Source organism: Pinus tabuliformis, chromosome Q, assembly GCF_031772625.1.
Source record: "Pinus tabuliformis cultivar Carrire ecotype Pingquan chromosome Q, CPIR1, whole genome shotgun sequence".
Lineage (NCBI taxonomy): Eukaryota > Viridiplantae > Streptophyta > Pinopsida > Pinales > Pinaceae > Pinus > Pinus tabuliformis.
This window is the reverse complement of record NC_142296.1, coordinates 436,918,606-436,930,930: the sequence shown is the minus strand read 5'-3', so window position 1 is coordinate 436,930,930 and position 12,325 is coordinate 436,918,606. Positions and strand designations below refer to the sequence as shown.

Sequence of the window (12,325 nt, the reverse complement as noted above, 5' to 3'; positions counted from 1 at the left end):
TCCCAATGAGATGAGTATAACAATTACTCCAACAAAATTGTAATGAATAAAGAATTTTTCTTTGAATAGCACTAAAAGACGTTATTGAAAAGAGGACACTGACCCAAGATCAACTTTAACAAACTTAATGTCTTCAGAGTTTATGTTTATTTTCATGGATATAAGACTCTCACTATTAGCTTGTCGTTCAAAATATATACTTAACAAGGAGGGTTGCACAGCAACTAGTCCCTGCCTTAAGGGGGAGGAGTGGGAGGAACAGCAAGCGGCAGATAAAAGAAAGACCAGCTTGTATAGTTGTAGAGCCGCACGCAATTTTCTTTTCGTCTAAGGACTTTTCCAGATCATCTTTGCACAAAAAGCAACAACAAAAGGGCGTTGTTGTTCTACAAGCGTTGATACTGTTTGGTAATATAGTAGATCTAATATAATGGTTTGGATCCTCTATGCGATTCAGTAGATACCCCGGCCAGCTAAAAAGAAAAGAAAAGCGCTCAGAATAGCTATTCTCATTCGTAGTATAGAAAATCCTAATACTTTCATGAAGGTGATTTGTTAGTATGCCTAGTTGTGGGTGGTCTCATAGTATAAAACACATAAGCAATAAAGTGAGTGATTCTGCCACTCAACTAGCTAGCATGGTATTAAATTTGCAGAGCCATTGATATAGAAAAATTATTAAAAAAAATAGATATAAATTAAATTAAATTAAATATCGAAAAGGAAACTTGGACGTGGGAATGCAAGGCTTGCATGTAGCCCACGTATCGCCTCTCCACACTCTAGGACTTGTCTCAACCTCGAATCGAGACGTGGGATACGAGAGAAGGTGCTACTGTTGTCGTGGAGCGTAATAGCTATCTCGAACCTAGCCACTAAGGCTCACGTGCCGCTACACCCTGCTTATTCGCCTTAATTGTTATTTGTACAACCCACCTGCCTTCACAAAAGCTACAACTTTTACCTTGATTGATGGTGCAGTTGGATCGCCTAACAACTTTCACAAGCCTGGTAATCACACTTGCTTGAGGATACTGCTGGGTACCACTATGACCTTTTGCTGATAGTGCTGGCCATACAATCTATTTCCCCATGAACTGGCTTTCACCCCTCTATCCCCACTGGCTTTCAGAATTCCAACTGATTCTTCATTACCCTTCTCACAGCCCCAACATTTTCCCATTTTGAAGATGTTTCACACAGGCAAATAGGGAGGATAAAAAAGCTACGATTACTCAAATTGATGGTCTGGGCTTGCTGCTACAGCTTGATGGGATCAATGGCTTTTAGGCTGAGCAACTGCTTGCTCGCTTTTAGAAATGGAAGGCAGGGGTGAAGGTTCACGGCAATAGTGCCTACATTATGCTAGACTTCGTTGGGTGAAGAGGCAGTAAGTAAAGGGTGAAAGCAAGGTCCCAACCGATGCTTTTAAGAGAAGGGTAATGAGGCTTGGGCATAAGTCTTTGGGACCTATCTTTACTGACATTGTGCTCAGGGCAGCAAGAAAACTTGAAGACAAGGTGGGACCTATAAATGGGGTATCTTCAATGATGGCTTATGGCATTGTCAGTAGGCTTTCCTCTGGCAACGAAGTGCAAAACCTTTGTGCGCTGGCTATTGAGAAAATGGGTAAACTCCAAAACCCGACTGTGCGTCACAATTCCATTGTAAGGGCTTCAACCGCTCAGGTAAACTCCAAAACCGGACTGTAGTATCGCAAATCCATTGTAAGGACGCTCAGGTAAACTCCAAAACCTAACTGTAGTGTCGCCAATCCATTGTAACGACGTTGCATTGCATTGTAGAGCTTAGGATAATGTCACCAAAATAATCTTTGGAGCTATTGTTCTAAGAATAAAAGATTAGATTGCTTACATTCATGTAGTCTCAGGCACTATTTTATAATGCCAGTGAGTTAAATGCAATTCTAACATTTTCTTATGGTGTATGTCTGCATTGAGAATGTATGGATGCAGCCTCCGTAATCAAACAAAAGGTAGGCACATTCCAAAAATAAGGGAAGCACACCTACCTTTATACTTACCGAAACAAGGGCAGAGCCTCGGAACCAAAGAGCAGGGCATGCGGCGAAGCCCTCAGAACCTTAGATGAATGTGAAGGTAAACGGAAAATCCTTCTTGTGCCTTAATTGGTTTTGGTCCATTATCATTCTCGCATAGCCGCTTTCCCATATATGTTTCCCTGTCTTGCACGTTTCCCTGCCTCGCATAGGTGGAAGCTAGGAGGGTAAAAATTCCCACCCAAACATAGGCGTATCACTATTCATGCACCGCACAAGCAGAGACTTGAAATATCCAAAGGAAAATAGTTGTGTTATTCCCCAGCAACAATAAAAGCCAGCAAAAGAAGTAAACCTTTCAATTTCTCTCAATTTCTCGCCCATCTTCCGCTACCGGTCTCTGCGAATATTCCACAGCAAAAGCCAGCTAGCCAACAAAAGAAGTATAAAAGCCAGCAAAAGAAGTAAACCTTTCAATTTCTCTCAATTTCTCGCCCATCTTCCATTGCCGGTCTCTGCTTATATCCCACATCATAGCCAGTCTCTACGAATTTCCCACAACAAAAGCCAGCAACAGCAAAAGCCAGCCAGCCAACAAAAGAAGTATGAGGTGCCAATGAAGGACAATGACCAGACATGAGGGCAGTACATGCAGTTTCCATGTGGTATATGGTCTGGTTGCATGCAGTGTGCGTGTCCCTAACATATATATCACTAACATATCTAAATAACCCAAACATTTAATTGAAATGAGTTAGATGAGTTAATGCCAGCATTAGTTTCACAATTGAAAATGCCAAGGAAACATATCAAAGAAACATGAAAATAACATATGGTTTTGGCCTCCCTGCCTCGGGAAGAAGCCAAATAAGATGGCGAAAAAAAAAATCGCTATGAAAAATATGTCGGGAGTCTTAAAACTTTGGTTATTGAAAATCTTAAACAGGTCAATTAATGTTAGTAAGCATCATATTGATTACTATAGTCCCTGCCTAGCCTGCAGCAGGGACTAATAAGAGTTAGTCAGTTAGGTGGTAGTCCAGTAGTGCATGTAGTTCTATTCTCAGCACATTTATATATCAGATTTACTTGAAAATCCCCAACGACATGATTCATAATTTGGACTCAGCTGCAGCTAAAAATTGGCATCCAACATATAGTATGCAACTATTGCATTTGCTCAGTGTTGTCCTACATTTGACTGGCATAAAAGATCATTTCAGTCTGTATGTAGGAATATATTGACTGATTTTTTTATATAAATTGTTAGGTTTGGATCTTTCGTTCATAATTCATTGGTTGATAAAAATGTTTAACAACAATATTGCTTAGGTCATTATTTCTGTCTTTGTAAAATTAGTGATATTTTGCATGCCGGATACAGAGGGGCTGAAAATAACTGTAAAACTGCAGAAGTATGGAGTTGAAGATTCAAAAAACATAATTCGACATTTTAAGTCTTAGAACTTATTTTATATGATAGTGAAATCAACAGCGAAAACATAGGAGATAACTAAATGTAAAGGAAAACTGTTTTCAAAATGGCAGTATATCAAAATTGATTTAAACACTAATGTATATATTGTTCTTCTAAAAACAAAATCATTTAACTTCCAGAGCTAACTTCAAAAACTCAAAACAAGGATTACAAAGGAAAACATTACAACTTCAACAAAAAAACTGTTAAGAGTTAGTAAAATTGCCTAAAAATTAAGCCATGTTTAGCAAAGGCAACACAAGTAGTTGAATTGCCGTAGGAATTTTATATTATAACATACAATGATTAAATTTGCAAACAACAATCACCTTCACACGTAGGTTATGGAAGGTGAAAACATAATCTTTCAATCAAATGAAAAACAAATTGCTAAATTCATTTGGCATAGGAAGCTGGAAATCTTGGCTTAGCTCTCAACGAGAATGCTTGTATCATCTCATAATTGTTGTTTTATCATTTTTCCGAATCTAACAAAGTAGTAATTTCTCCTGACCTTCACATTCCCCATGGTTACTCTCACAGAGCAGAGATTGTCTCATGGTTACCCCCACAGAGCAGCGATTATGCTCATGGTTATCCTCTATCCTGCATTTTAACCGAGTATATTAGGGGGTTCTCCTCAAATCAAGTCCTCCAGTTACGAAAGATGCTTCTTATTTAAAAAAAACAGCGTGAAATGCTACTGTATAATAAACCCTCCATATGAAATATCTAGTTTCCATCTCATTTGCTGCTAGATCAAAATCTGTCTAATAGCAGAAACTAGCCTAAAAGCATTGGGTTCCTGGTTCTTGAAGTCGCCATCAAAAGGATGGACACAAATTACTCAATAGTACAAGACAGAAAGAATGAAAAGTCTAAGTTGAATTACTGTTATCCTACCACCCAGGTTCAAATTCAGCTAATTATATGTTGAATTTTGACATCTTGAATAATATTATTGTAATGGCTTTAAGTCTAAGCATTTTGTTAGTATAATTATGGTAATGACTTCAAGTCTAACTATTCTATAAGTATAATTGTGGTCTGGCCTGATATGAGCATTGTTGTAATGGCTTCAACTCTAACCTATAGCTTTAAACCTCCGATTTAGATTCAGAACCGGTCGAGGGTCGACTCTGACTCCAACTCGGTATCGACTCAGCCTAGTTGATTTCAATGACTCGGTCCTTGTAAAAAATATATTAAATAATTTATTTTTTTAATGAAAAAAACATATTTTTAAAGATTTTCATTCATGTTTCCAAACTCAAAGCATTAGAATATAGAGAGAAGACAACATATGATCAAAGTATGCTCATGAAAATATCTATTATATCAAAATGACACCCAGTGCACTGTGCAATACATGTAATATATAGAGATCAAAACAAAAACAGATAACCAAGGAGGCTCTAAATGGCCTCTACAACAAAATATCACTAGTCATACTACTAAACAATGCAAGATTATCTGGCTCAGACTCTGAATCAGAGTCAAACGGAAAAACCCATCGCTCATCCTCACTATTGCTCCAAAATCCAACTCCAACTCTCCACAAACTCCCCACAAATGTTCACACAAATGCAATGAGATAGTTGTGAGTAAATGTGAAGGATTTGGGTCACTTTTATAGGCTTGGGAGAGGGGTAGAGGCATTAAGAAAAGAAAAAACAACAACAAAAAAAATTGAGTTTGAAGTCCAAGTTGCCGCATTTTTTCCGGCATACTAGCTCGGCCGGTTTAAGAAGGGCTCGACTAAACCGGCCGAATCGGTGTCCGACTTGGCCAGTTCGGTAATGGACCAGCTGCCGAACTGGTTTTTAACCTAGCTGACGCGGGCAAGGGTCTGGCTGGGTCTACCAGGGTGAATCTGATTCAGACCAGCCTAGTTTTAAAACACTGATCTAACCATTTTGTGAGTATAATTATGGGCTGGCCCGATACGAGCATTGTTGTAATGGCTTCAAGTCTAAGCATTCTGTGAGTATAATTGTGAGCTAGCCTGATATGAGGGAAAAAAAGAAGAAAAAAAGACCAATTTCATGTAGGAAAAAGAAAAGAAATAAAGAAAGAAAAAACATTTATATACAATATAGAATTTCAATCATATATACAACATAGAATTTCAATCGGCTAAGTACTCAGTAAATGACTCTCGCTGGAAAGGTAAACCAAACCGTAAATGATTTGGAGTGAACCAGAAAAATAGGAAATAGAGATCCACATACTAAAATCAGAAAGTAGAAGATCAAAACCACATCAACCTACTCAATTGGTCAAATTGCAAACAGCATATTACAGACAACAGAGTCATAGAAATTATACAGCAGAGAAATGACAGTAAACTCTACTAAACTCTGCAACATAATTACTTAGTTTATCCAATCCAAAATGCCCCTGCCATTGTGAAAGAGCATACATTCCATTGGTATATGGGGGACGAAGTAGATCAATTATAGTCAAAACGAAGAAAAGAAAGAATACCAGAATATCAAGGCCACCGAATTCATTCTTCAACCATTGGGCAAATTCGGTAACACTGTCATCCCTCTGTATATCGAGTGTATGAAACACCACATTTTTTCTTCCTTCTTCCATGAGAGCACGAGATTGTGGAGACAAGTGAGAACAACAGTGATACCTTTGTCTGCAAGTAAACGAGCGATCTCCAACCCTATTCCTCTGTTGGCCCCTGTTACCACACCCACTGTCTCTTTCGTCCAGCATTCATCTGTTGCGTCACACGAGGATTTATCCTATCATCACAAATTAACAGTTTGTTATATATCTAATCGACATGATAAGCTACCAACTAACTCTCTGTCGAGAGCATGAACTCACCATTTTTGTTCCGCGAAGATCTTCTAAATGCTTAGAGATAGAAAGAAATTAGGAGACTCGAGCAGTATAAAATGAAAGATAGCTACTATGCCCTTTGAAAAAATGATGGTTGGCATTGGAATTAATAGTGCGTATAGCTCTCATAACTTTTGATTGAAGGAGTTCCAAAATATCATCGGATGGTACATGAGCTCTATGGGGAGGTGTGTCATTGAGTTATTCTGCTAAAAGTCAATCTCAGGGAAAGAGGAAAAGTAAAAGAGAAACACTATATTCGTTGTACTAGAACATTATTATTATATTTGTGGTGAATCAAGATGGCGGCGGAGTAAGTTGACCTTCTAGACCGCAGACTATTATATTTGTGGTGACTCAAGATGGCGGCGGAGTAAGTTGACCTTCTAGACCGCAGACTATTATATTTGTGGTGACTCAAGATGGCGGCGGAGTAAGTTGACCTTCTAGACTGCAGACTATTATATTTGTGGTGACTCAAGATGGCGGCGGAGTAAGTTGACCTTCTAGACTGCAGACTTTCCGTTTGTCCTGGTTCATAAGTTTTAGCTGTGTTTTTTGAATATAGGAAGAGATTTCCGTTCATCCCTGCTTTTCTTTTTCCTTTTTTGAATTATAAATGACCTTTGGTGTGAGGAGATTTATAAATGTCATTGGATGGTTAGATCTGGAACATTTCAGATTCAACAATTTTTATATATGGATATTTAATATTTTTTATAAAAATATTTATATATTATTTATTAAATTAATTAATCAATCTTTATTAGTTTAATTATTTAAATTGAAATATCAGAAAAAGTAGTTTTAAGTGTGATTTTTTGGAGTTTTCATGGACTTTTTATCAGAATCTAGTGGAAAAAGTGTGGCTCAATCTTGAATTGTGTTGTTTAAATTGTTTTTTGATTGGATATATAGATTCAGCACCCTCAAAAACCTTTGTGTCACTTCTATTGTGAAGAGTTCCCCTGTCAAACTTGTGATTTCAATGAACCCCTACCAAATTTTAGACAAATTAGGTTTGAAAATAAACTGCAAAAACTTTCCAAAAAAATGCGTAATATTTGAAGTTGCCATGTTTTAAATTAATTATTTTGAAATATGATATCATGTTTGAAAATTGATAAATATTATTTGGGTGAAAAATACAATAAATATTTATTTGTATATTGAAAATTTTAAATAATTGGTAATGATGATGGTGGTTGTGGTTAATGCCTATTAAAATTAAAATTGGTTTATCAGAACTTTGAAAAAGTAAAAAATTACTTGGACGGTTTTAAATTTTATTTATATACTTTAAAAGCATTAAGAGAAGCCTTTCAAAATTACCATAATTTTGACGAGTTAAAATGTTAAAAAGGTTAGTGTTGTGATAAATCTTTTGAAATTGAGATTTAATTTCCATATAATCAAGGCATTGTAAGAGAAAGTGTTTTTCATATTCCACATTTTTTAGTGTCACAAAAATAACAGATTCATTTATCCCACCTCTTAGTATCACAAAGATGACAAATTCTTAAGGTTATCGAACAACTAATGTTGATATGAAACTTATGAGAATGGGTTCTTATTTTAGTAATGTTGACTTTCTTTTTTATACTAGTCAAAATATAAAGATAATCACCATTGTAAATCCATCATAAATTTCTATGCATCAACTCCATATTAAACGATGAAGTACACAATCACACTCATTGTATATTGTTTTTACTTTTAATTAATTTTGCTGCATTTTTTCCTAAATTTTTCTTTTACACAGAAATATTTTTATTTTTCATTTTTCACTTCTTATTGTTGTTACGAATATATGTATATTTTAAATGACACACATCAACTGCATCTTCAAAAATGAAAGGTATTACATGTCTCTTTCATTAATATCTTTTTCAAAAGATACTTGTTAACTCTATGTTTAGCACTGAAGAATTACACATCTACCTCCTAACAAATATTAAGCACCATGTAGAAAGGTGGCTTACTACATTTTTGTCTTATCAATTGAATTAGAATAATGTAATATTTAATGGACAAGATGAAAACACAATAAACCAATCATTGGTTCATTGCATGGTGCTTAAATTAAAATTTCATAAACACACTTGTATTAATCAAATAATGTTACAATATAAATACATGAATGTTTTCTCAACATAGAGAAATTATCTTGATCCCACAAACAACTTGGTTGAACAACCCCAAGGGTTAGCTCAACTGGTCAAATAAGTGCCTCGTCATTTGGGAGGTCACATGGTCAATTCTCCCCAAAGCCCTTGGGGTTAGGCTTAGCTATTGGCCACGGGGCTTGATACCCTTGATCAAGCTCAGATATTTCCGTGGATGTAGCGGCCACCTAGTGACCGCAGGTATCCGTGAACCACACGTGAAAAAAAAAACTTGGTTGAACAAATCTCTCAACTACACACCAATATAAATGCTACTTAGTTGGACAATATCTTTCAACTTAACTAGATCTAATGACCTCCTAAAGCCTAGGAACAAACTCCTTCTCAAACCATTCATCACACGTAAGAGTAGGGGTTATATTCTCTAACACTCCCTCTTAACGACTAGTCTTAATTTTGATTAGTAAAGTCTAGCAATGGTCCAACCTAGCATTTTCAAACATTATCAAAATGTCGGCATGCATATAAAGGAACAACTATCCAACGGAATGTACAGGTAACTAGTTGTTGCAACCATCAGTGTACTAGGATGTCCTTCATGTAGATGTTTCATTTAACCATCGCACCTTCATACATGTACATGTACATTTAACTCCCTCTACATCTCCATCATCATCATCTTGGGTTTTCTTGGCTCAGTCGTAACCATGCTCTTGCTTTTATCGACTTACCCTCATCCATACCCCAAGTTTTATCGGCTTATCCTCAACCATGCTCTCAATGCTCTTGCATCACACTCCCAAGGAACTACATCCTCGTGTGGTTTCTACTTACCATAAACAACACATCAAGTGGTTTCAGCTTACCACAAACATACACTTACAAAGTGGTTTTCAAATTACCATTAACTAACGGGTTACACATGCTTCATTAGGTTTACATCACAAGTGACTTAGGTACATTCAATGGAAAACTCCATTCATGGAGATACTAGGTACATACATCTCAAGGAACACTACGTCAAGCCAAACATGAAACTATAGACTTGCTACAATGTGTGACTCACATTAAAATATGAACATGGGTTTGTTATTGTTCAAGACACCACACAATCTTGTCCACCAATGTTTAATCTTTGCTACTACCACGACCATTATCCTTTGTTTCCATAGTGGTTCTAAATGCATGGTCTTTGATGTCTCTGCTATAAGTATTGCCACTTAATTTACCTGGACAAAGATCCAACAAATTTTTTTTTGTAGCAAGGACCTTTTTGTCCTCCCTGCTGCAAATTTTTCATTTATCTCCAAAAATCCAGCCTACAACCAATCTTGGTTTTCTCAAGCGAGAACAATGGAACCCACTTCCATCCCAAAAAGTGTCCATGCTCCTCCCTTCGTCTGAAGAATTGTCATCACGTACCAATTGGAAAACATATGTACCATTGATACCTCAAATTGGCCAAAAACCTATTGTACTGCAAGGCCTACCATCAATTTGACCATGAAGACTGATTGATTTACCATCATATGGACCTACTTCCGTCTACCAAGATACATGGGTACCATCCGTTGTATTCTTCAGTTCTCTAGGGAAGTATCATATATACAAGATATATTCATCTCAATCTTACATTTTCTATGCACATGCCGATCGAAGACTTAAGTGCATTACTCAACAAATAGTACATGGGGTAAACCATGTAGCTAAAACTCCCTTCCAACTACAACACTTCTTACTATGCAGACTAGGGAATGACATTTACATCAAAAAATATTGCAGCATTACTACATAGTAACATACAACATCAAGAGTTAATAACACATGACATATATGATTGGAATGTCATCTTCCTCCATAATTATTCATATACTAGGTCTCTTCATTTAGAAAATTTGCATCTTTGTTCAATTTTCATCTTGGATACCAATACTTTGCTTGTCATTTGTTAGAGTAGCTAATTCTAACAAATAACTATACCTATATTGAGTAGCTCTAGCCTCTAAGGGATAGCTCCGTTGGTCAAGTTCCTGTTGCTAAGTACCTTGCCAATTGGGAGGTCACGGGGTCAAATCTCGTCGACGCCCTTGGGGTTAGGCTTGGCATATTGGTTGGCTGGTAGATCCCTTCAGGTGGATCTTCTCGGATTATTGCTCATGAACTACCCCTTCAGGTGGATCTTCCCAGATTATTGCCCGTGAATGTAGTGGTCACTCAGCGACTGTGAACCACATTTGAAAAAACTATACCTATATTGAAATACCTAGACTCAATATACTCATCTAAAATTTTAAAGACAAAAATAATAAGTTTTCACCATCTTGCACACATTAAACACTTTCTCGATAGTAAAAATACCTGCACACATTAAGCACTTTCTCAATAGTAAAAATACTACTTGTGTCAATCCACTTTAGCTTTGGTCCTTTCATCAACAACTTTGTTAGCAATTGTTGGCAATGATTGTGTACACCTTCACATATATAGCTCTTCTTTCAATAAGAAAAAAAATAGCTTCTCACACTAACTGCAAGAAAAGCCTTTCATGGCAATGATGATTCCTTCAACTACAAGCACTATTTGGCAATTTACCCCTCAGAAATATGGTTGACCATCATCTCCTTCATGTAGATATAATGTGGACAATATGACAACTCTCTCTTCCATGTCATTGAGCCGAGAGACTCATTCTACAGTGCAGCGTGATGTGTAAAGTTGTCCCTCTGTCATCAAAGTTGAAATTTTGCTCATATCCACCAAAATAAAAAAATTTAAAAAAATCTAAAAAAATAAAATAACTATATAAAACATTTAAATAATATCGACTAATAAAAAAATTTGTAGGTGAAGAAATTAAATCCTTCTAAGCTCATGTTAGATCCATATTTAAAATGAATCTATGTTAGTTATGTTTCAATCAGGTGAAGAAATTAAATCCCTCTAAGCTCATGTTAGATCCATATTTAAAATGAATCTATGCTAGTTATGTTTCAATCCCTTCAAATAACAGTGATACCACATCCTTGCACCATGCAAAGCTTAATACCAAATTGGCATAAGGTTTGAAACTCCTTTGTTGTTGTCTACGAAACGACCTTCTCCTCAACATCACCACTTTTCACACAGGAACCGTCTTTTAACACTTCGTAAACCTCACTAATGGTTTGGGAAATACTGGTCAAGATCTCATCATCCTGAAGCAATGCTAAGGTGGGGTTCTTTCCTTTTCACACAGGAATCGTCTTTAGCACTTCGTAAACCTCACCAATGGTTTGGGAAATACTGGTCAAGATCTCATCATCTTGAAGCAATGCTAAGGTGGGGTTTCTTGCTTCTAGCATAGCTCTGCCTTCCTATCTAATGACCATGCCTCTTGAAAAAGATGTAATGAAGATAACTGAAACACATACAAAGATTCACCTTAACCCACGATAAGAGCCTAGTGTAATTTTGTAGGCTTACTTATCCTTGTGTGTAAGATTATGCAAGTCCAGATATCATATTCCATTACCCAAAAGAAGACTCCATTGTGAATTTCTCAATACTCATGTCGCTATCCCCTCCAAGTTGTATTTTATTTAGAGCTTCAGACCTAAAAGTTTAGCACAGTCTTGGTGGAGGTATCAAACTCCAATACATCCACAGGGACGACTCGAGTCCTTGCACCCGTTACCTTGAGTGGTTGCACATAGGACACAGGCAACACGGTATATGGAATAGAAGAGCATAACTTGGTCAATGAAAGACTCCTGGTCATCAGTTCGAACCCCAAGGCCACACTTGAAAGCCTTTGAGATAATGGTAATGCGAATATTACCATGGAGGTTTCTACAAAATGCTTTT

General features: G+C 36.7%; 1 protein-coding gene across 1 annotated transcript in view; it reads right to left on the bottom strand.

Annotated features, from left to right (window-relative positions):
• Positions 1-6,561, bottom strand: part of LOC149220093 (short-chain dehydrogenase/reductase 2b-like) — a 57,986-nt gene extending 51,425 nt beyond the window's left edge. Inside the window, exons 1-2 of the mRNA XM_089384650.1 lie at positions 6,342-6,561; positions 5,985-6,256 (exon numbers count right to left, since the gene is read on the bottom strand). Of these exons, the coding sequence (XP_089240776.1) occupies positions 5,985-6,227 (243 nt within the window). The 5' untranslated portion in view covers positions 6,228-6,256; positions 6,342-6,561. The remainder of the gene's footprint in view (positions 1-5,984; positions 6,257-6,341) is intronic.
• Between the last annotated feature and the right edge of the window lie 5,764 nt (positions 6,562-12,325).